Source organism: Astatotilapia calliptera, chromosome 10, assembly GCF_900246225.1.
Source record: "Astatotilapia calliptera chromosome 10, fAstCal1.2, whole genome shotgun sequence".
NCBI classification, from domain to species: Eukaryota; Metazoa; Chordata; class Actinopteri; order Cichliformes; family Cichlidae; genus Astatotilapia; species Astatotilapia calliptera.
In genome coordinates, this window is record NC_039311.1 from 8,077,259 (window position 1) to 8,101,902 (window position 24,644).

The 24,644-nt window shown below is 40.5% G+C and overlaps 4 protein-coding genes across 10 annotated transcripts in view; 2 read left to right on the plus strand and 2 right to left on the minus strand.

The window, feature by feature from the left end:
- Nucleotides 1-83: 83 nt before the first annotated feature.
- On the minus strand, nucleotides 84-2,335 carry LOC113031248 (polyubiquitin-C). Its single transcript, XM_026183274.1, has 2 exons — nucleotides 2,266-2,335; nucleotides 84-1,612 (listed from the first exon to the last, which is right to left on the minus strand). The coding sequence occupies exon 2, from the start codon at nucleotides 1,602-1,604 to the stop codon at nucleotides 231-233; it is 1,374 nt and encodes a 457-aa protein (XP_026039059.1). The 5' UTR covers nucleotides 1,605-1,612; nucleotides 2,266-2,335; the 3' UTR covers nucleotides 84-230.
- Nucleotides 2,336-2,415: 80 nt separating this feature from the next.
- Nucleotides 2,416-6,280, plus strand: cenpv (centromere protein V). Of its 3 annotated transcripts, none has more exons than XM_026183276.1 (7): nucleotides 2,416-2,713; nucleotides 4,470-4,551; nucleotides 4,657-4,745; nucleotides 4,896-4,965; nucleotides 5,395-5,437; nucleotides 5,636-5,750; nucleotides 5,967-6,280. In XM_026183276.1, exons 3-7 carry the CDS (start codon nucleotides 4,658-4,660, stop codon nucleotides 6,113-6,115), a joined length of 465 nt encoding a protein of 154 aa, XP_026039061.1. In that variant the 5' UTR covers nucleotides 2,416-2,713; nucleotides 4,470-4,551; nucleotide 4,657; the 3' UTR covers nucleotides 6,116-6,280. The 3 variants fall into 3 exon arrangements, with proteins under 3 accessions (XP_026039061.1, XP_026039063.1, XP_026039062.1); XM_026183277.1 differs by lacking the exon at nucleotides 2,416-2,713 and adding an exon at nucleotides 4,067-4,266; XM_026183278.1 differs by lacking the exon at nucleotides 5,395-5,437 and having other exon boundaries at nucleotides 4,657-4,749.
- Nucleotides 6,106-19,505, minus strand: pigl (phosphatidylinositol glycan anchor biosynthesis, class L). Its single transcript, XM_026183279.1, has 7 exons — nucleotides 19,102-19,505; nucleotides 17,062-17,161; nucleotides 10,367-10,457; nucleotides 9,234-9,301; nucleotides 8,380-8,411; nucleotides 7,091-7,224; nucleotides 6,106-6,571 (listed from the first exon to the last, which is right to left on the minus strand). The coding sequence occupies exons 1-7, from the start codon at nucleotides 19,358-19,360 to the stop codon at nucleotides 6,443-6,445; spliced, it is 813 nt and encodes a 270-aa protein (XP_026039064.1). The 5' UTR covers nucleotides 19,361-19,505; the 3' UTR covers nucleotides 6,106-6,442.
- Nucleotides 19,506-19,799: 294 nt separating this feature from the next.
- Nucleotides 19,800-24,644, plus strand: part of ncor1 (nuclear receptor corepressor 1) — a 60,773-nt gene continuing 55,928 nt past the window's right edge. For 4 of the 5 annotated variants that reach the window (XM_026183266.1, XM_026183270.1, XM_026183271.1 and 1 more), the window contains exons 1-2: nucleotides 19,801-20,132; nucleotides 23,920-24,109. In XM_026183266.1, the coding sequence (XP_026039051.1) occupies nucleotides 23,999-24,109 (111 nt within the window). In that variant the 5' untranslated portion in view covers nucleotides 19,801-20,132; nucleotides 23,920-23,998. Of the gene's footprint in view, nucleotides 20,133-23,919; nucleotides 24,110-24,644 lie in introns of all 5 variants that reach the window. The other variant, XM_026183269.1, reaches the window with a different exon arrangement.

Consider the following 24,644-nt stretch of genomic DNA (forward strand, 5'->3'; position numbering starts at 1 on the left):
CTCCCCCCCCCCCCAAAAAAAAAAAAATCAGTGTCTCACACCCTATTGCTGTCTGTCATATACAAAAAGCAGCAACACTTAAATGGCGTTCAATCCTTTATTGATATGCAATATTTGGTCGAAAAAGGTTAAAACTTAGCAGTGGGTAACAATTTCGTAACAAGGCATTCATACCATCAGCTGTTTATTTTAAGGAAGCAACATTAATGGAATTGTATTGAATCATTTCTTTACTGCCCACCCCTGAGACGCAGAACAAGGTGGAGGGTGGACTCCTTCTGGATGTTGTAGTCAGAGAGGGTGCGGCCATCTTCCAGCTGCTTGCCGGCAAAGATCAGCCTCTGCTGGTCAGGGGGAATGCCCTCCTTATCCTGGATCTTGGCCTTGACGTTCTCGATGGTGTCACTGGGCTCAACCTCCAGGGTGATGGTCTTGCCAGTGAGGGTCTTCACGAAGATCTGCATGCCACCCCTGAGACGCAGGACAAGGTGGAGGGTGGACTCCTTCTGGATGTTGTAGTCAGAGAGGGTGCGGCCATCTTCTAGCTGCTTGCCGGCAAAGATCAGCCTCTGCTGGTCGGGGGGAATGCCTTCCTTGTCCTGGATTTTGGCCTTCACGTTTTCAATTGTGTCACTGGGCTCAACCTCCAGGGTGATGGTCTTGCCAGTGAGGGTCTTCACGAAGATCTGCATGCCACCCCTGAGACGCAGGACAAGGTGGAGGGTGGACTCCTTCTGAATGTTGTAGTCAGAGAGGGTGCGGCCATCTTCCAGCTGCTTGCCAGCAAAGATCAGCCTCTGCTGGTCGGGGGGAATGCCCTCCTTATCCTGGATTTTGGCCTTGACGTTCTCAATGGTATCACTGGGCTCAACCTCCAGGGTGATGGTCTTGCCAGTGAGGGTCTTCACGAAGATCTGCATGCCACCCCTGAGACGCAGGACAAGGTGGAGGGTGGACTCCTTCTGGATGTTGTAGTCAGAGAGGGTGCGGCCATCTTCCAGCTGCTTGCCGGCAAAGATCAGCCTCTGCTGGTCGGGGGGAATGCCCTCCTTATCCTGGATTTTGGCCTTGACGTTCTCAATGGTGTCACTGGGCTCAACCTCCAGGGTGATGGTCTTGCCAGTGAGGGTCTTCACGAAGATCTGCATGCCACCCCTGAGACGCAGGACAAGGTGGAGGGTGGACTCCTTCTGGATGTTGTAGTCAGAGAGGGTGCGGCCATCTTCCAGCTGCTTGCCGGCAAAGATCAGCCTCTGCTGGTCGGGGGGAATGCCCTCCTTATCCTGGATTTTGGCCTTGACGTTCTCAATGGTGTCACTGGGCTCAACCTCCAGGGTGATGGTCTTGCCAGTGAGGGTCTTCACGAAGATCTGCATGCCACCCCTGAGACGCAGGACAAGGTGGAGGGTGGACTCCTTCTGGATGTTGTAGTCAGAGAGGGTGCGGCCATCTTCCAGCTGCTTGCCAGCAAAGATCAGCCTCTGCTGGTCAGGGGGAATGCCTTCCTTGTCCTGGATTTTGGCCTTCACGTTCTCGATGGTGTCGCTGGGCTCAACCTCAAGGGTGATGGTCTTGCCAGTGAGCGTTTTCACAAAGATCTGCATGTTTGCGCCTGTATAAAATTTGATGGATATTAATTAAGAATTAAAAGCAATTTAAAACATTCCACATTACTCCAACACACACACACACACAAAATCAGATAAATATGAATAAATAGATAAAGATGAATTATTGATTAAAAAGCTCTTTACCCCCCCCCCAAAAAAAGAAATAAATGCATTAGAAATTACATTACTTTAAGTTTAAGCTCAAATATGGATTAAAAAGAAATTCTTTAAAAAAGAAAAGAAAAAAGTATTAAATAATATTACTATGAAGCGCCTAAGAATGAGAACAGCAGGAGCCATTTCAGCCCAAGCGCCATTTTGAGATCTCAGTGACCTTCCTTTTGTTCAGCAGCCGGTAATGGAGGTTACTGGAAATGTTGAGTCACTGCTGTAAGCGAACGTTACCAAAACGCTGCTGCGTAACAAAAGGGTAGTAAAAAGAAAGAAAATCGACAATGGAACGACGACGAAATACGTATTAACTTTATATAAGAGAAAAATATAATTCGGAAGAACTACTGTATTTTGGAGACCTTTGTTACCTCTCGTTAGCGCAACCCAAATATCGTTCAACACAATGATACTAATGCAACATATTTATTAAAAACAAACGTTTCTGGAATATCAAAAGATATAGAAATAGGAAAATACTTACGACTGGTAAGTGAGGCGAAAAACTGCTCTGAGGCACGAAATTGTCTTTCTCTTTTCTTTCACGTAGGTAGGTCTGCGGGAGCAATGTCTAGCAGTGTGTTATATAGTATGGAGGTGCACACGTCATCCAGAAATCTCCATCCGCGTCAATAAGTAGTTCCCACCCTCCCAAAAGTCACTGCTTCAATATTTATAAGTCCAATATTTATAACTTAGTTCTACAATAATATATATATTTTAATTATTTTACTCATAAACGTAATTATTTCAAAGTCGAAGCTATTACGTTTGTAAGAATGCACTCATAAATCCTCCACCGCGGAATGATATTATCTATGCACTACGACTCTGGAATTTGCTCGAACCAGCACAGCAACGGGAATCTTCCCCGAGCTTCTGATTGGATGACACAGTTGTTTGTTTGATCAGCGATTGGTTGCTGTGTTACAGTAAGTAACATTTCACGATAAAGTTATGGTTATGTCCAATGACTGGCTATGACAATAAGGTTAAAAAAGGAGCTTAAACGTGACCTAAATCGACAAACCATTATATATATTTTAGGCTATAGAAGTATAGGCTACGTGTCACATTCAAGCGTCGCGTCATGGATATAGATTGAAAAATAAGAGTTCGCCATGTCAGAATGACTATTCGTATGACTAACATACCGAAGACTGACATGTACACTCAGGAAGTGTGTTCATCTCTATCAGATATTTCAACCTTTAACAGATGGCAACGCGCTTAGTAAATGTAATAGCAGCTGACGCGACAGCGGGATATTTTAAGGCGGAAGTTCGCCTCTATGGCCGACCTCATTTATTTTTTTTAGCAAGCCACACTGCGCATCTAAAAAAAAGAATGCGTTAATGATGAATAGTCAGGACATCAGTACAAAATACTGATTATGGGCACACCGTGTATGCATAGATGCACAGTATATGCACACCTAACGTTGATGATAAGCAAGGTTTAGCAGACCTGATGTGCTTATTTGCTGTGTTGCCAACTTATAGGGATCTGTTACTGTGTAACTTAAAATTAAGTAGCTTATTCAAATGCTAGCTTGGTTTATTTGAATCTAGTTGTTATCAGTGAAAATATGCACATAAAAGTTACTATAAAGTAAAAGCATGACTAGTATGTTTCTCTTTAGTCTCATGATGCACATGCACAGACAGGTCATTGTCAAGTCTCCACTGGAGAGATAAACCTGTATGGGGGGTAGAAATTCAACTACATTATCTACATTGCTGAACACAATGATAAACAATTAGTTTCCTCATAGAGTATAATAAACTTATTCAGGCCTCACAGACATATTGTTATCTTTGTGGCTTGGGCTGAACAGTTCTAACAGCTTTAGTGTAATGCTTACACCTACTTTGTAAGTCCCTCAGGTAATATGACATCTCTTCATTTTATTTCCATGAGCAATATCAAGAAAACACGAGTTCATCTAGTTTCAGCATGTTGTCAACACGCAGTTGAAACTAGAACATTCCAACAAGGTAAAGTCAGATTGAACATTGTAGGGAATGACTGCAGGTCATTAAGTGATCTATCTGTTTAGAGCATCTAATTTTTTGTATTTCCTGGTTTCCAAAGTTTATTTCCAGGACTGTAATTACTGATCAGTGCCCACTTTTAGCACCCACCACTATTTAAGGTAGCACTGTAAACTAAATCAGCTTGGGCTCATGGGGCCTTGTGGGTTTCTATTTTTGGGAGTTTGGCTATAATGCAGCTCTGAGAGCCCTGATTCAAATAAAATATGTATTTGGGTCACAGCATTCTGTTAGCCCACCCCTCTGGCACTGTGTCATATGAAACCCAACTCATGATGCACCACGCCTTTGCTTTCCAACACAGAGCAGGGCATCTGGCTGATCTAGTTCTGCCTCTGAGGAATGTGTTTGTGCAAGCCTGCTGTACCTCGCCCTGCCCTTTGTTATGTGGACTATCTCAAAGTGTTCCAGGAAAAGATTGCAAGCAGGAAGTAGGTCTGGTTAACATGGAATCAACATGTTCACACCTTGGAAAAACAAGAAATCTGACTTTTATTTTAAATATAAAATGAGTACACGAGTTGCTGTGTTTGAATCAAAAGCTTAGCTTCTGTAGGTAAAAGGTTCTTTATCAATTCAAATGTGGTTCTTATCAGAGCTGCACTTTAATCAGGTTCATTGTTTTCCATGGCAGGATGACTGGAACTTTTGATTGGGAGCTCCACGTCAGCAAGTTTCACAACTAACATGTGACACCCTTTCAACCTGAACTTTACGTAAGACTTGGATAGAGACATTCTAGCATTTTCCTTCACGTGGCTTAAAAAGGTGAATCCTTACCAAATCTCACTGTAAATGTATTTATACTGATTCAATTACAGCATGGACCTGGTGAAACATACAGGTGGCTGCCACTGTGGGGCTGTGCGATTTGAAGTCTGGAATTCCCCAGACCTCCATGTTTTTCATTGCAAGTATGAACAATTAATTCAGTGATAGAAACTAGGTAGTAATTCTGGAACATAGCCTAAACGTTCAAATATCTTATTCATGCCATGTTGAAGGCATTTCAAACAACAACGTACACTTTAATCCATATGAACTGATATGTTCTCTCCAGTTGCAGCATTTGCACAAAGAAGCAAAATCATCATTTCATTGTGCCAAAAAATCGCTTCACGCTCTTACAGGTAAGGAACTTTGTTTGAAACGCATTGTTTTATTTAATATACATTACTGTGCAAAAGTCTAGAGGCACCCTTATTTTTTATGTATTGCTTCCAAAGGAGCCAGACTCTTCTATAATTTTTCAAAGTGGTCTTAACCATTAATTCTTCAGGCTTTCTGAAGGTTGTCAAAAAGCCGGAATTAATTATTCGTGAAGCCACTTATGGCTTATGAATCTATGAATCATTCAATCATAAAATAGCACCTGACTCAAGCTGTTAGCTAAAAACATGGAATATCTTGGCCTTAAAAAAAACTGAGGAAACTGTAAGGTGGAGGACAAAAGAATGACTGGCAGGCCTGTCTCCAGCAGATGAGCAGTATCTGAAAGTCATGTTCCTAAAAAACAATCCCAGACAATTTTTCCTGAAGACTATTTAAATAAATTACAGGACAGTTCGTCTGGAAGAATTCAGGCTGTGTGGAAGAATAAAGGTGGCTATACCAAATACTGACTTTCATTCAAATCTACTTTTGCCTTATATACTGTATTTCGATGTATGTTTGCACATATATTAAAATTAATTACTGCACCTAGCAAAATTAGGGTTGACCCAAGACTTCTACAATCCTGGATATTTAAAATTTACATTGAATTTTAGCATACTTTGTTTTGTTTTTTTCCATTCTTAGGGTTTGGAAAATCTGACCACGTACACATTTAACACTCATGTTGCAAAACACACCTTCTGTAAAACCTGTGGAGTTCAAAGTTTCTACACACCACGCTCCAACCCAGACGGATATGGTATGACCCTGACAACTCACCGACACACTTGGTCTCATGTGTTGTAAACAGAATTCAACACCCCGCTAATGTTTACTCCATACCAACCAACCCAGTTGTCTCTTTAATGTCATGTTTTTATGCTATTTGTAGCAAACAGAAACTGTATGTTCACAGTGGGATTTGAATGCAAATCAAATGACAACCTTCTGTTATTCATGTCTTCATCTCAATTAGGCATTGCTCCACATTGTCTGGATCCAGGTACTGTGCACAGTGTCACAGTGGAGAACTTTTGTGGGGAGAAGTGGGAAGAAAGTATGCAAGTTCACGAAACTATCAGAGACATGTCAAAACCAGAGGAAAACCAACCTACTGTCATATAAGAAACTTTATTTTTCAATCAGCATGACATCAGAAACATTCAACAGTACTTTCATTGGTCTTTAAAGTAATAAAAAAAAGTCATAACCCCTTGGAAAAGCTTAAATACTCTATATTTTAATACAGTGCTGTGACTGAGTCAATAAAAGTTTTTCTGTAACAAAAAAGGATGAGAAGTTTCTTCTATTATTAAATATTATCTAAAAAATAACAGTGTTTAAGAAAAATGCATATCACCTACTGCTGTTAACAGAGTATCAAAGACATTTGTAAACAGCTTCTAAATTCCCTGTAGTGTAAGAAATGTGGCAATCAGTGCATCAGAGCTTTTAATAGATCTTCAGGTTCTTTGGTCCCTGAGCAATGGTTTGGAATGTGTTTATGAACATGTAGCGTGAGAACGTGATGTAGAGGTAACGAAACCACAGCAGCTGAGTGCGATGGCACAGCATGGCAGCCTGAAAAAGACACAAAGTTGTTTTTAAGGGAGATAATACAACTCGCACTTCTCGCTCTACCTCTGAGAAAGAGTCCAGCCACCCTTTAGAGGATGTTCATCTCTGCAGCTCGTATCTGCGATCTCATTCTTTTGGTCAATACTGAGAGCTCGCGGTTGTAGATCAATCGATAAATCAACAGGTTTGCTCTCTTGTCACCACTACAGATGACTACAGTGCGTGGATCACAGCAGACACGCCCAATCTGCCTGTCGATCTCCCGGTCCATTCTCCCCTCAGTCACATTAACAGCAGTGTCATGTTATCTAATATAACATGAAAACATTTCCAACAGTTTCATGTTAGATAAAATGAAACTGTTGGAAATGATAACAGATAATTGACAAATGTACCTTTCCTTCAAAAACAGGGACAGTTTGAGTGTTAGTGTAGACTGTACATGATCTTATTAGAGTGTGCACTTCTCAGAGTAGAGAACATAAAGTCCTGCCAACACACAGTCTCTAGTTGGAGGCTTACTTTGGCTTGCTTGTAGGGCTTTGAGCCTATAATACAGCAGACACACGAGGGCAGAAACCAGCTGAGGGGAACATCCAGGAAGGAGATGTACTTCCTGAGAAGGCCAACGGTCACCAGGGAGAGCAAAGTGCAGTCTGGGAGAAAAGACAGAGCTGTTAATGTTTTTAAATGCTTATTTCAGAAGCATACAATTAACGAGGCCATCGTCCAGGTGCCACGCCAGCACAACGTCATTGTTTGTGATACAGTTCGTTTGAAGTGAGAATGCCTGGTACTGCTATGCTACACAAAAACACAAACTGTCAGTACTTCTTTCAGTTATTGTCTTGTGGCAGAAACACGTGAACCTTAGAGGTTTAGGAGCTTTGTTTTACAGCTGAGTGACGAGGATTAATGTCACTCTGAATTCTCATCTACTTCCCCTTTACTGTAAGACCAGTCTAACAGCTGAGGTGTAAATTCCTACTAACAAAGAACCACAGTTAATGGCATGCTGCTGGTCAAGATCATCCACTGAGCTCATGTGGGCAAAGCGGATTGACGAGCTTCTACCACAGAAACAAGTGTGTTTGTGTTTATGGTGTGGGTTCATGATTACCTGAATGTCTGTTTCTTATCACCTCTCTCCTCAAATATGTATGCTTTGATATGGCCTGTGGGCTGTAATGTTTATCAGATAAGCAAATAAGGTTGTGTAGCATGGCCCCCCACCTCACTGACCTACTTTTCCTTCTACATTCTGTTAGAAAGAATTCCCAGAATTTATCACCACAAGAACTTAGAAAAACAAAGTGAAAATTTAGTCATTTTGGAAATTCCTTTAAAAAAAAAAAAAAAAAGATTCACAAAAGACATTCTAATATCTGCGGTCAACAAGTCTTCAGAAGTTTGATGGTACATTCTTATCACATTTAGAGTTTAGGTCCAATTCATTCTTCCTGCTGCCACCAACAGACCAGCGCCTTTAGTGGAGATACAATGCTCATGGGGCTTTTATGAACAGTAGAGGGCGCTGTACATTAACAAACCAGCCAGTGTACTTTGCATGGTTCTCTGCAAAAACGCAGCTGGAGAGGTGCCGTTTCTCCTGTGAAAGAACTTTGCATTTTAATATAAAGTGCTACCTAAAGCTTTCATGGTGATGAACATATTCACAAGCATACTGTACTGTAAGCAGGATAAAGTACCCCAAGAATTACTTTTACAGACGACTGTTCTGAGAGTGATCAGTGAATCTAACGCTCCTAAGCTTAGAAACCTCTTAAAAGTTCTCCCAGTGTCAAACCTACCATTGGGTACTTCTCCAGTGGAAGCGAGATGCCTGTAAGACAAAATAGTGAACATCAGTGCTGCACACAGAAAATGTCATGGAAGTGGCCACTCTGCGTGTGTGTGTGTCGAAGGATATATCAAATGCTGGGAGGTTTTTGGAAGTTTTCCTGCACTTGCATTTTTTTTATGCAATGGTTATTAACACGCTGACAGAAAATGACAGCACACTGTCAAGATTTAGAGGCTGTGAAACTCGCACTCAGCCTCTCCCCCTTTTGTGTTCCAGTCAAATGGGAATTTCCAGATTCGATCTGGAGAGCACAAATCTCATTAAGGCCCACAAATGAACAGAGAGCCTTATGAGAGAAAAGAGCACGGCTCACTGCACAGACAGGTAAGTGTGGTACAGGGACTACGATGTTCTCTTCAGTGTGCAAAACACTTTTTCTTTTCTTTTTTTTGGTTTCAAACCAACAGTCTGATGCAACTTCTTGCTTGGCCGGCCTCTCCAAACCAAAGCTGCCCTCCCACCTCACCACTTCAGGGACAGGATTTACTGTTGCTCGCTGGGAGCAGAGCCGAGTGCCTCTGAGGACTCTGTTTGGATGACCTCTCAGCTATGTAACAGACCAATTCTGAAAAACATGGTGTGTGTGTGTACTTGTGGGGAAACATTTGGAACGATGGATGTTGATGTGGGTCCAAATGTTCAGCATTTTCCTGGATTGTGTTTAATGATAGCAGGGTGAATTGCTTTCTGTGTTTAAGTCACAGAGTATCCCCGCAAAATGGCATCTTAAAGTTAAGGAACTGAAGAAATAAAATAAAAAGGTTTTCCTGATGGCAAAAATCTTTAAAGTCCTTCCTGTACCTGACGGCGTTATAGATAGCTATGTGATTGGCATGGCCGCTCACGCCGCTTCCATCGAAGGTCAGCACCTGAAACAACAAAATATGTCACTGTGTGGGTGAAAAGCCGAGTCTGGGTATCTAGAAGCTGAGGCAAAGGCAGCAAGAAAGATTTTCTTAGGTTTATGTGTGTGACTGTGGAGGCTTTTTGGCAGCCGACAACTGATATTTAAAAGCCTTTTTTGTGCATGCATGCTTGCGCACCAGAGGAAACAGGTGAAAAAAAAAATCAGGTCAAAGGGAAGAGAACAAAACTCAACTAAAAGACTTGAAGTGTTTGCTCTGCTCAGGCGATATTCTACCATGACTTTGCAATCAAGCACAAGTTTAAGCAGCCAAACCAATATGTTATAAATAACGCATGATCTTTGCATCTAACTGCAAAAACACTTCAACCAAAGAAACAACATTATTCAGTTGGAAAAAAAGGAAATGGAAGTCTGTTTCCTCTGTGCTTTCCCCTGCTTATATTCATTAGAGAAAATGTTTTCTTTGCAACTGAAAGGACTCTTTAAGTTACTTTTTCACTAAAGGTGCTTTTGGCTGTGACGCGTGACAGGATGGGAGGAGACTGCCTGTTTGTTTGTCATCTTTGATAGCCAAAAAAGATCAGCAGCTAAAGCAGAATAACTCAGTCGTGCTTCTCCATTTTCTACCATGAAGACCCCCACCCCACGCCATTACTGCTGCTGTGCTTTCAGTGACTATTTTTGTTGTTGCTGAGAAAGAAATTGTCCAATTCTCAATTTACATCATTCCCATTAACTAATAGTGCGGAACTGCATTGAGTATGATAAGAATCTCTGCATACACACAGAGCACAGGCCATTTCCCCCTGGCTTCAAGGAGCCTCAAAATGCAGTCTAGTTAGGACTGAAAAGGAAGGCAGCTGACAAGGTTATTATGCAGACCACCGTGAAACTGGGATAATCAACAAGGAAGCTGCGGTGCCAAAACACATTGTACAAAGAAAACAATACAGTACATGTATTTCTAACATATAATGGCGGGGAAATTGTGCGGTGACACCGAACAGGAAATGACACAAAAGCCACTTCTTTGAAAGGCACGAACCAAACACAGAGTGGGGCGTACCATGTTGATGGAGTGAGCTCTTATGTGCTTCAGGATTTCAGAGGAGACCAATGAGACGCTCCATTCTGCTTTGGGATCATCTGGGAGTTTTCTGTAGGGCAAAAAAAAAAAAAGGAAGAAAGGGACTGCGGTTATGTATCCAGTTAGTATTAAAACAGAGTTATACAGTGTCTGCTTTGTAACCAGTTTGAACATTTAACACAGCATTTTATATATATATAAAAAAAAAAAGGGCTGTTGTAGAATGCAAACATGTGGGAGCGCTGGGAAATACAGAGGTTATGGATCTGAAGGCCCTTAGTATTGTGTATATCTGAAACGCCTGGAGGCCCTCGTTTCCACAAACATCACACTTGGCCTGCTGACTCTCTTGGCCCACTAACATGCACACTCCCTTTAGGCTATAAAACGGAAGCACTGCTTTCTATGGTTGTTCAATGTCCTAAACTCGGGAGACAGAGAAAAAAAGAAACACAATATAAACACACTCACTTGCCACTGCATTAAGTACACCTGCTCATTAACATAAATATCTCATCAACTGATCCCTCAGTGTATTTAACCTTGTAGACACGGCCAAGATGACCTGCAGAAGTTCAAACTGAGCATCAGAATGGGGAAGAAATGTGATTTTAGTTACTTTGAACGTGGCGTGGTTGTTGGTGCCAGATGGTCATAAACGGCTTATTTGTCCTGCATGAGTATCTCTACAGTTTACAAAGAATAATCAGAGAAAATATCCAGTGAGCAGTTGTCCACTGGGTGAAATTTCTTGTTGATGTCAGAGCAGAATGGCTAGAAGATTGTTTGAAGCTGCTAGGAAGGCAACAGTAACTAAAATAAGCACTCATAATAACCATAGTATGCAGATGAGCATCTCTGAATGTGCTGCATGCTGAATCTTGAAGCAGATGGGCTACAGCAGCAGAAGACCACAATAAGCGCCACCATCCCATGAGCATCGTTTAAACGTCAAAGGCCACCCGTGTTTGTTGCTGACCACGTCCATCCCTTTCTGAGTTATCCTGTTGGCTGCTTCCAGCAGGATAACTCAACATGCCACAAAGCTCATATCATGACCTTGACAATGAGTTCACTGCACTCAATGGCCTCCACAGTCACCAGATCCCAGTCAAACCTTCGGGATGTGGTGGAAGGGTAGATTTGCATCCTGGATGTACAATCGACAAATCTGCAGCACCTGTGTGATGCTGTCATTCCGATATGGACCAGAATATCTGACAAATGTTTCTAGCTCAAGGTAAACTTGTGGCATGTGCGTGTACAAAGTCAGGGAAGAAACAAAAATATTTAGAACAGCAGTTTATAGAGTGATGTTGTTTTTTCTTTCAAGGGAAACGTATAGATAGGGAGATACATCAATGCCATGACATACTGTTGTACACTTGGGCTAACATGTGGGTGGAACATGTGAGACTGCATGCATGCAAGTATGTAGAGCCAGTTGCCGACATTTCTTAAGTTAAAAACAGCAAACATTTGCCACCTGCATATTCTCCAGTATGAACATTTTTGAGTCTGTTTACAGGATGAAAGAAGGTGAAATACATACACATTGTTCTCAAATCCAATATTTAGATTTCCATGTATTGTGTAAATTTGTGTAACATTTTTTCTTATTTCATTTTAATTGTATTTGTGAAGATACAAAGTAAAAATGTACCTATTTTGAAAAACATTCCAAGAATTCCTGAATCTGGAGCTCCATAAGTTAATCACTTCTAAATTGGGCCAAGCCCCATCTCTGGTAAAATTTGCACCCAAAGCCATCCAGAACATTTGGAGATTGATAGTTTGTCTCCTTGGCAACTAGCTGCAGGCTTGTATATAGACCGTGCATGGAATGGGGGTAGGTGCGGCTGTGTGTCAGCAGCTGCGTCCCTCCCCTTCATTGCTAACAATGAGCAATGAGTGGTCAGGGTCTGCTGTAAGAGGTGGAGGATGGGGTTGGGTTGGAGGGCTGACTGTGTCATCAGAGGGAGGGACAGAGGGTTAGGGGTTCACAGATAGTTTAAAACTGTCTGTCTTCGAGTGAATGCCCCACTCTTGCACTTGGATACCAGTGACCTACATTTAATAAGAGCAGTGTGTATGGACCTGCTTTGGGCTAAAAGAGAATAAAGCCAGAGTGAGATATTCATGATGCATTATTCTCACTGCTGCATTTAATTGTTTATTACTCAAAACATTTTGAATGACTCTCGATAACTGTAGCTGTGTGAAAGCTGGAAGAGGAAGGAGGAGAGAAGAAAAAAAAAAAGAACAACAAAAGATAAAAGACACCTGACCTTTCTCAAGCAGGATGTAGGCTGAGTGTCAGCTTTGCCATGGCAACAGTGCAAAATGTCCTAAAGTAACCTCCCCAGCTCCCTTTTGCAGCTTTGCATGTGGATGTCTAATTGCTTGCAGGCATCTGTATGCAGTTGTTGAACTTTGGCCCACTAAAGGGATTCTGTGTGTGTGTGTGTGTGTGTGTGTGTGTGTGTGTGTGTGTGTGTGTGTGTGTGTGTGTGTGTGTGTGTGTGTGTGTGTGTGTCAGGGAGGGCTTGTTTAGTCTGGTCACATGGACCACAGGTCTATGCAACTGCCAGACTTCTGTCCACACAGTCAGATTATATGTCCTGCTGGGAATGGCTGAGATGCCACTACGCGCCAATTGTACGCCCCTAATACAATTGGCCAGTGTAATAAGGCAGTTACAACTATAGTAACAACACTAGCTTACACGTGACGTTTCATGATAATTTACAGACATGTGCGGCTGCAGGTATGGCCAATATTTACCCATATTTAACTATTTGCAGAAAAAGAACCATGATGGAATAGGTGTGTGCTATTCACCATGGAAATTATTATCTTACTGTTGTTTTGGAAGTAATTTGTGCAGAAAAAGAGGGATTTAATGTGACAAAATTCAAAATTTGTTGTTGGCTGCAAGGTTCGGTGAATGGAAAACTAACAGTGTGACTACACAGAGGCCGATCTGTGCTGCTGACAAATGAATCTTGAGTAAAAGTATAGCCAGAGGTACTGACCTCTGGCTATACTCGGGCTGGAACATCTCATCACGGTTTACTTGGCCCTGCCATGAGCTTATAAATCAGCCAGGACTATTTTTAACCACTGATCAATGTATATTTAATGCTTGTGTGTGGATGTGCTGTCTCTGCTTGCGAGTACCACTTTCCTTTCCTGAAACTTGTGCTGAGCTCTGTGTTTACATGACTACAGAGAACTACACTAATCCAATTGACAACAGACGCTATTAGTTGATTGTTTACTTCTGCGAGAAGCTTTCTGAGTACACGTGAAATATGTTAACAGGGAAGTACAATTATTGAAGTCACAAAGAAATGAGGTAAGCCAGACAGAGTGAGACTTCACTTTAGTCTGATAGATAATGTCATGAAGAAGAAGAATGGCTGAATTTGTGCAGCGAGCAGCTATAATCAAGTTCCAGGGAGCAGAAAGAGGTAATGCCGGAGCAAGTGGAGAGCCAGCAGAGCGTGCTCAGATTGAGCTTGATCACAAAGGCCCCAACATGCACCGGGGCCCCTAGATACTGTCAACACAGCTGTCCTATTCAGTGTGCACTAAAGGGAAAATCATAATGTAAAGAAGAAGGCGCATGTTATTCCTGTGATCTTGGAGAACACTGATACAGTTGTGAGTGAGTACCATCGAAATCTGACATATAAAAAACACAATTCTATGGCCTGCTTAAAAAGCAGAAAATCCAACAGGGCCCACCCAATCTTAAATCTTCACTCTAATCAAAGTACAAGAGAGAGTGATGTATTTCCTTAAAAAAATGTAATTCAAATATACATAAACAACAGAGGCCGTAGGTTAAAAATTGCTAAAGCTACCCAGTCACATGCAAAGTGTTACTCACCTGCCACTGGGGCACAAACTTCAAAAGAAGAGCAGTAAATTTAGGTCAGAGCAATGAGTAATATCACAAAATCACCACCAAATATAACTACAGCTCACCTACAGTACCGTTGTGGCCCACCAGGAGGCCCCACTTTGGCGACAGTGGGAAGGAAAAACTCCCTTTTAACAGGAAGAAACCTCCGGAAGAACCGGGCTCAGAGGAGGGGCAGCCATCTGCTGTGACCAGTGGGGGTTATTATGTACAGTCAGCACATTATTTAGTGTTAGTTAGTTAGTGGTTGCATTACAAAAGGAGCCACATCGAACAAAAACCCAACAAAAACTCTGTGGCTCTAAACATCAGCTATTTTCCCCAATGACTAAAGCATATGGGATCAATGTTTCACAGCTGGAGGGACCAAAAACAGAAGAATTGTAATATTTCTTTATATCCTTTGGATCTTTCCCAATCCTCTCCAATATAACACAGCAACTTTGTGAAAAAGGCTCAAAAATTACTGAGAGGCTGAGCCCAAGTATGCATACTTTTATGACACACTGATGTACAAAAGAATTCACTTATTAAAACCTGCCCAAAATAATCAACCAATTAAATAAATCATTCTGCTCACTTCCCCCCTTACGTCCTTGTTTGGAGGGGATCAGGTGCTTAATATCAGCTATCAGTATCACTCCCTGTACCCATCTGACAAACCACATAATGATCGCCAAACATCGCCAAACAATTTTATTTTAGTGAGATTTACAATGACATATATGCGTTCACATGAGTATCCAATATTTATGAATATTAGAAACACACCTCAGTATAAAAAATAGATTATAAAATTAGGCAAACGTGAACATTATAAGCTTAATGCGGCTAAAAGATGTGCACAAATAGACGCACACTGATTCTCCTATTCAAATCGTAGAAAAATGCCTCTAAATCTGATGGCTACATAGCCCTATCCCTGCTGAGATTATGCCTAAAAGACAGCACTGCCTGTGTAATTGAGCACTGTTTGACTATTGTGTGTTAGATTTCAAACTTTGAACTTGAACAGAGGGGGTTAAGAGCAAAAAGCCAAAGACTGGCTAGCTGTGTACAGACACACTAAGGGAAAAACATTTTGGAATGACCTACATTAGCAGTGCTTAGAGCGTGGCCAAAATGTATCCCACAGTCCTTGGCAGTTGCCTTCAGTAGACATGGACAAGAGGAGGAGGGGTGGGATAGATCGAGAGAGCACGAGAGAGGCTGACTGTCAGAGAGTGGAACTCAGGCTCTTAAAGTGCTGATTAGGTGTGTGTTTTGGGCAAACAACAAAATACAAAGAAAGGGAAAATGGGCCACACTCCAGTTCAGCAGAAGTGCAGAGAGCCCTAAGATCAAAGTTCAGCTATATTTTGTGTGCACAAGATGATAAAATGGGAAGTGTGTGCATGTGAGTTAAAAAAAAAGCACACACACACACACACACACACACACACACACACACACACACACACACACACACACACACACACACACACACACACACACACACACAATACTCTCCAGGGCAGACAACCTGGGCAGTCTGCCAGCTTATAACTGAGTTCCAGGTTAGTGCAGAGTTCATACAGCTCTCCTGGTGAGCCAACATGGAGACACTCACATGTAGGCAGCCCTGATGTTCTTAGAAACCACAACATTTTCAAGAAAAGCTGCACAGTTGATCCACAGGAGAGGGGAAAACAATACTCTTTACCATTACCTTTTCTGTGTAACTTGACCTTCTATTGTGCTTTTAGCTGTAGCATAACCTGTTCTGTGTTTCTGCAACAAAACTGGAATGCACGGGCATCTTTCTTTCCGCAAGAAAATTGTTGTGCCACCAAAGAGTGACACAGTTCTCTTTAACCCCTGCCTCCCCGAGACACACACTTTTATAGATTTTCCAGTAGAACTAGCATTACTAAAAGGATCACCTCGTACACATCACTAAACCTTTAATTGACATAAATGTCAAGTTTTGAACACAATACTGAAGAATAAAGGGCTTTATTTAGGTCGCGTCCCATTTTATATAATTTAATTCCGTATTCAGGAGAAAAATATCATCATGCAACTAACATGATAAAACTTCCAACAAATACTTTCAGCTCCGGTACAGACATCCCAGTCTGCCCAGTTATTTTTTCCCAGGGATCGCTAACTAATCCTTTGTGACTGCTTAAACAGGCTGATTGATTGCTCCGGGTGTACAAACAGGCAAATGTTCTTCTAAAGACTTTCAAAAGTAACGAAATAGATACTTTAATGATAATTTGTTCTATAAATACTTGACTCTTTCAAAGATGCACATTTAAATAGATCTGTATATACAAGCTGTAAATGGATAAAAGGATCAATAGACTGATTCCGTGATGGAATTTTTAAGGTCTTTAAAGAGCCTTTTGTCCCACAGGGCTGACCCATCGCTGCCTCCAGAGCCTACTCATATATTTCCCCTGTGACACAAAGGTAATATATCAGGTCAGGCTACATCGGAGCTGTCACAGTGAGAATGGGAGGGTTGTGATTTGTGGTCAACTCTCTTATTTGTTCTTATAGACACTGGTTGGCAGGGAGGGGGTGATGAGCTCCAGCAGGAACACATGCTGAGACCTGACTCCTTAATTGAGGGCAGCATACATCAATGGACAACGCACACATCTGTATATTTAGTGGCACAAACTCCCTGATTGTGAAAGGCAAAAAACAGAATGACTCTTATTTTTATGTTGCATGCTTGGGGTAGATGGCTTCTTACTTGTGGTTTATGATGATGATTCTGGATGCTGGTATCCCCAACACGGCACAGCTGTTCAGAAGTTCTTTTTTACGCTGAGCTCCTTGATTGTAGTAGTTTCCTGCGTAACATGTAGAGGTCACATTAGATGTTAGATATGGTATTATCGCAGTAGATTATGTATAATTAGCAGTTTTTATAGTTTTAAATATGGGGGTGGCGTACAGATGGCCTCTGGAACAGGACTGGGGTTTCCCAAAGAGAACTCTGAACAACAGCCATGTTTCTTGTTCTTGTACCACTTATTGGGAAGCTTTGATTGCACTTCTGGTACCTGACAACTTGTTTTTAACTTAAGCAGTGCTTGTCACAAAGGATGTAAGCTTAAGGTAGGTACTAAAATCATTCAAAATTCAAAAACAAAACAGAAGAAGAAGAAGAAGTAAAATAAAAAGGACATAGACAACAGTGCAATGACATACAAAAAATGAACATAGTTCACAACATAAGGGAAGGTATGAAGGTACATCGATTATGTTCTCTTTCAGTTCTTATACTTTTTTTATATTTCAAACCAAATTGCAAAAAATTGGAAATGCTGTCTGAAATGTGAATAAAAACAGAATGCAATGATTTGCAAATCTCCTAAACCCATATTTTCTTCACTATAGAAGACAGGTAATATATTATATGTTTAAATAGAGGGATTTTACTATTTTATGAAAAATATCAGCTCATTTTGAATTCGATGGCAGTAACATGTAAGAAAAAAGTTGGAAGGGGGCAACATAGGGGTAAAAATGTAAGAAGTTCTACAAAAACTAATGGAGAAACAAACTGCAATTAATTAGGTTAACTGGCAAGAAGGAATGATTGTGGTTGGGTATAATAAGAAATATTAAAGAGGGAGTTTCTCTGAAGTAAAGATGAGCAGAACTTCCATTGTCTGCAAAACTATGTTTTCAAATTGTGAAACAATTTCAGAATAATGTTGGTCATCATAAAATTATGAACACTTTAAATATGTCATCATCTACAGTACATAAGATCATTAAAAGATTCAGAGAATATGGAGAAATCTTTGTGAGCAAAAGTCAGCACAGGATGCTTGACCCTGAGACAGCGTTGCTTTAAAAACAGGCACGGTTTTGTTATGAAATCACTGCATTTGATCAGAAACACTTCCCAAAACCCTTGTCTGTGAACACAGCTCACTGTGCCATCAACAAATGCAGGTTAAAGCTCTAACATACAAAAAAGAAGCCATATCTGAATGTTGTCCAGAAACGCAGCTGTCTTCTCTGGACCAAAGCTGATTTAAAATGGACTAAGGAAACTTGGAAGGTTACTGTGATTACTGCTTGTTGTTAAAAGAAAAAGAGGGGATGGTGTATAGTAATAAACATTGCCCTGTCCCACTTTTATTGAGAAGTCTTACTGCTGTCATATTCAAAGTGATTTTTTTAAGTGCATATTTTCTCAGCTTAAACATCTGATATGTTTTCTATGTTCTATTATGCGTAAAAAATTTGGTTTTGAGCTTAGCAAATCACTGAATTGTGTTCTAACTTTTTACACAGCATTTTAACTTTTTAGGAATTGGTGTTGTACTCCTGAAAGATGCATGAGCACTTGGTACTCTTGTGGTGTAATAACTGCTGGAAAATTAAGGAGCTCCTGTATGTCTGCAGAGCATTGCATGCACTCAAACGGGATGGATAAATCATTAAATGTGCTTGAAGTTACGGTTTGTTCACTCATTTCTCCTCTGCCTGGATCTGCTCTGTGTGCATACATTTATGTTGGATTTGAGGTGTGGTGACAAATAAGAACAGGGAGCAGAGGAGAAAAGCTAGTGTGACCCTAACTGACAGTAAAACAAACAAACAAACAAACAAACAAACAAACAAACAAAAAGTGGGTACAAGTCTTTAATTGGTCTATATATAAATATATGGTTCTATCCGATTAGCAGGTAGGACCACTTTTCATTTTAATTTTCTGTATCTTTATATTGGTTTTTTTCTTGAGTATGCAAATATGAGTGTGCTGTCACCGTACCTTCAGACAAACAGAGCAAATGTACGGTGGCATTTAATTCAATGAGTCGTATGATCGTTGGCGCGAAGAACATACACTCGTCATCCGGATGCGCAGTTACGACCAGAGCTCTGATATCCTCGCCGTTTGTTTCTCTGCTTGATGGAGCATTCAATGCACGCTTCAACGACTTCACCAAAGTCCGCCGATGTCGAAAAAAAATGCATTTTATCAAAGCCAAATAGGACAAAATTATGATGACAGCCAAGTACAAAGTCATTATTTTGACCGTTACCGCATAAAATCCGTGTAAAAACAAAAGCCTGAAGTGTAAATGGTTCCATGTGTAACCCCCCCCAAAACAACACCCCTCGCGCAGTCTTTTAACTGTTACTAACGTTAGGCATTTATTAATTAACGCAGCAACTGGAAGTATAACTCAATTCAACAAGCATGGGTTCACATGTTTATTCCCACGATTGCCATATTTTTGTACTAATTGCAGTCTCGGTGACTTTTATTTTCGTTTCACTTTAAATAGATATATAATGAGAACGCAAGACAGAATAATTTTCTGTCTTGTCTGAATAAATATAAGAAGGAACACGTTTATATCGTTGTATAAATCGAGAGAAATAATCGTTTCTGAAAAGTGAAATAAAGAAAAAAAACACTGAGAACATTACCGTGTTTGAGGGGAAGATTTAGTTGTCACACCATTACATTGTCCTTGCAGATATATAACACTCCAAAATAATATTTTAAATTTCCTCGCAAAAAATGGCATTTGGCAGCCACTTGCTCTGTTTTCTGCAGAGTCTAGTTTTATTCGTATATACATATATTTTAAGGACTAGATATACCCTGGGGATTCATTAATAATAAGGGGAATCTTTTTTACTCTGCCAGGACATCAACCGACAAATGCGGCGCAGCCTTCAGACTGCACAGTCGTCCACAGCCCATAACCCGCGGATTTACAATCAACTATTGCCACATATTTCTGCACAGGGAACCCTTTCTCTGCCATCGATATATTTTCTTATAATGAGGTAAGTAAAAATAGTTACCATGCAGCACATCAACATGTCTAATTAGCACGCTATTTAAGCGCCCCGGTCTACGCTGAAAATCTGCCTTGCAAGATGGCGACGTGGTTGAGATTTCAAAGGTGAAATACGGCTAACTTAGCAAGCTAGCGACAACAACAGCAATATCTTAAACGCCACGACACTAAGCTAAAGCGTTAAAGTACCGCATATTTTAAAATGGACCTTTATTGTCGTGCACGATTTTGGCGCATTTCCGGGGATGCTCTCTGCTGTAGAAATAACCCCATTCCGCCGATCAAGATAAGATACAAATTGAGTTGCGTTTATATGACAGTGTGGCGTTAAAAGACAACAATAACAACGTGCAACAGCATTATTTCACCATGCATGCCTGTAGCTGAGGCCAGGGAGGTCACCACAGCTGCTGGGTTAGTGTGGAAATTATCAGAGGGACCACTGTAAATAATTTACTTGCTAACTTTACCTAGAACTTTACCGCGATACGAAGAAAACTGATGAAAGTAGGATTTTTTTTTTAAAATTCTGCAGACGTAACGACCCCAATCCGGTCGAATATTACAATTAAGACGCTGAGAACACACAGGAGCATCATTTTCGTTTAGCTGCCATATTACATTATTTTAAAGTGCGAGAGATCCAAGAAATGACTCCCATCATGGGTTTGTTTGCAAGTTACACTAACATACACTACAACTGAGAACGAGGCTATAGTCAGGCCCCTAAGAAGTAGAGTTCCAGATTGTAATGCTAAGCATACCTATGTCATTATTATTATGCTCTGCTTTTAGAAAACATCGTGTTAAGAAAGGTTTAAGTGATTTAATGCCCTGAATGAAGCACTGTAAGAGACAATGCATTCTGGAGCCTAGGAGGTTAGCTGTTTCTTATTGAGAGGACACGTGTTAATATTTTTAAATTATTTTGAATTATATTTAGAAGTATATGACTTCCCTAGCTTCATCCTTGCGACTTTAACAAAATACTTTCCAGGTTTGGTTTGTGTGTCAGCTATGCTTGTAAATAGAAGGTCATCGCCACATGCTGCGATTCGTTTTTTTCAGAACAATAAAATGGTAATACTTCAGGCAGCTGTGGGGCTGCTGGGAACTCTTTTAGCAGTTTCTCTTATTTCATTTACCGCCAAACATTTTGACCTGTAATTGCTGAGCTGATTTGTTCTACCTGAATTTGGCTCAAAGCCATAAGGTGCTGTTGAAAATGAGGTTGAGCCTTTTATAGATTTAAGAACCACATTCACAGACTGTCTGGTGCTGGTTTTGTGGAGATGATGATGATGAACACATTTGTCACTGCATTTAGGGTTTACAAAGGGAGCCATGAAAGTTATTTTTTTTTATTTGTTTTTATTAAAAAAAACCCCCACCAGCAATCACCAGTTGGGTAGTTACAAGTTATTTTGTTGTTTGTAGTCTTTTTCTAATTATTAAAATAGATCTTGGCCAGGGATTGAAAGGTAAATGGTAAGTATTTGTATAGCGCTTTACTAGTCCCTAAGGACCCCAAAGCGCTTTACACAGCCTTCACACATCCACACTGGTGATGTGTGAAGGCACCCTGGGGCGCACTGACAGAGGCGAGGCTGCCAGACACTGGCGCCACCGGGCCCTCTGACCACCACCAGTAGGCAACGGGTGAAGTGTCTTGCCCAAGGACACAACGACCGAGACTGTCCAAGCCAGGGCTCGAGCCGGCAACCTTCCGATTACAAGGCGAACGCCCAACTCTTGAGCCATGATCGCCCCATAAAGTAACATCTCTTCAACTTTAGTGACCGGTAACGGTTATAACTGTTTGCAGTAAACTAGCATGCAGACTAAATTAGTTTTAGTTCATCAGTATAGTGCTGACTGCTGAATAGTGCCGTCATTATTACTGCAAGAGGATCCTGCACTATTAGGCCATCATTTTTTATTTTTTGTACATGCACTATATATTCATACTCTGCATGCAAACACTTCAAATTTTCAGGAAAAGCACATTCAGAAATGGCTTAAAATTTCTATCAGTCATTCATTATTTGGAGTTTTGTTAGCAGTGTACCTATTTATTGCCTGTATCTGTAGAATATTAAACACGCTTGTACTTGCTTATGGCGAGTCATATCGTGTAATCTATGATATTGGCACTGTTGTCACACATGGCAGATTTTCCTTGTGTCTTACAGGCCTATTGTTGGTATGTGTTGTTTTTATCCATAAATATTTAGTCAAAATACAAAACTTTGTGCATTAGTTCATTTGGAACGCACTGGAGTATCTGGGCTCTATGATTTGTTATTAGAGAGAAGACAATGCACCCTGGCTCGGTCCTGGCTCTTGTTCTTTGTACGATGCTTGACTAATTGAGGGTGACAGGATTCTGCGCAGCCAAGACAAACTCACTAATTTTCATCTGAATCCAGTTTTGTTTAAATGCAGTGGCTAAGTTGTTCATCGTGGGTACAGTTATGGGACGCTATTCTGACAGAAGAACATGAAACAACATGAATAGAAAGTTTAAACCACCTCCGAACAGAAGTTTGTTAAAATCTGAGAAACTGTTCCCATGTAAAGGGAAATAGCCTTCAATACACAGTAGATTGTTTGTACAGAAGATAGAAACCATAATAATATATTGATTAAAAATCTATGAATCTTGTGCCACGTGTAGAAAATGTCTTCACAGTTTTAAAAATAAATTGTAGAAATAAATTGACATTTAAATGCTGGTTTTCTGCAATCCGTTTATCCAGATGTTATAATCTGATTTCAGTGTAACCGAAGACATGGAGGCAGTAAATGAATAGTATGAATACATCTGTGACTCAAAGTAGCTGAAATAGACCCTCACAGTAGTTTTCTTTCCCCTATAGTCAGTATTTTCACGATAAAATGTCAATAAAATTCCTTCATTAAACCACCTGTTCACTACCCTCCACCTCTCTCTTTTTTTTAACAGTGATGAATACAGCAAGGCTGAGTCTATATTTATTTTAAAGCTTAAGTTACTAAATATTTTGCAGATTTAGGTTATTAATCTCAAATATAGAGCAGCATGGTGGAGTCATGGCTAGCACTCTCCTCACAGCAACAGGGTTCTGGGTTGGAGTCTTGTTCTGCCCTTACCTGTGTGGGTTCACTTCGGGTACTCTAAGAGTCCAAAAACATTAATTGGCAATTGGCCGGAGGTGTGAAAGTCTTTTTTTTTTCTTCTTTAAAATAAATCTAAAAAATATCTAAATATTGGTGGTCTTTTTTGTTGGTGCTTTTGAATCTGGGTGCATTTTTGTATGTTTGAGCTCCCTACACATTACACAGTCTAAAACAAAAGGTTTAGTTTAATACAAACAGTCAAGAATCAGGTTCATTGAATTATAAATAATAATGTTAGTGTTATAATTATTTTATTTTGGGGTATGTTAACTTCATTACTTACACTGGGAATGAGGTGATTTTTGATCAAAGCCAAAATTCTCCTCACAGATACTTTGTTGTTCATATAAATATGTCTTAACCAGCCTGATCACATTGGGACTGGTCTGTTCCCTAGTGCCTATGTGTTTGTGTTGCTCATTTCCAGTTGTGGTTTGCGTAATTTTTCCAGGGTTCTTGAAAAATATTTTTATCATGCACTTAAATATTTTCAGCTTATATGATGACTTGATTAGGTTTTTTTAAGTACAGAAAAATACTTAAAAAAAAATATATACATTCATGTCTTAAATGTGACTCTTTGAAAAGTGCATGTATGTTTCTGTCTGGTGCAGGTGGTTCGTGTCTCCTAACATGGTCTAGCTAAACTCTGCATTCCGTGAAGCAGCTACAGCCCGCTAGCACTGAGCCAGGATGTCCAGTAGCTCGGGCTACCCCCCGAGTCAGGGGAGCTTCAGCAGTGAGCAGAGCCGATACCCATCACAATCTGTCCAGTACACCTTTACCAGCAGCCGGCACCCACAGGTAAAGCCTCCTTTCTGCTTTCTTTTGTTTTGAGCGAACAGTCATGTTTGTATCCTCACCGAGTCAACCACTATTAGCCTTTTTGTTGTGGTGTAGAATCTCACTGACAGCTTTGATCGTGTTGCATTAGTGTTTGCCTGTATGATAGATTTTAAGCTGTTGATGGTGATATCTGAAAGAGCAGGGGATAGATTATTTTCACTTTTCAAAAATACCACTTGTTCTGAGTTGACCAATCAGTGTCCTCCCAGGATTGAACCAGGGATCTTTTGCTTGTTGGGCTAATGCCAAAAGAAGCTACACTATGGAGCCATAGCTTTACTTCTATGAGAAATTACACTACTGTTTTCAGTAAAAAAAAAATGGTGTAAAATGATTTTATTTATTTTATCTTTTTTTTCTCTCTCCTTTCAAACTTGCTATGACATTTGCCTCTCCCTGCTGGAAACTACCTAAAACTTTGTGATTTGTTTTCTTCCTCTACTTGGCTAAAAGCTATCTTTTAGTGGTGCACTTGGTTTTTGGTTTAAGGAAA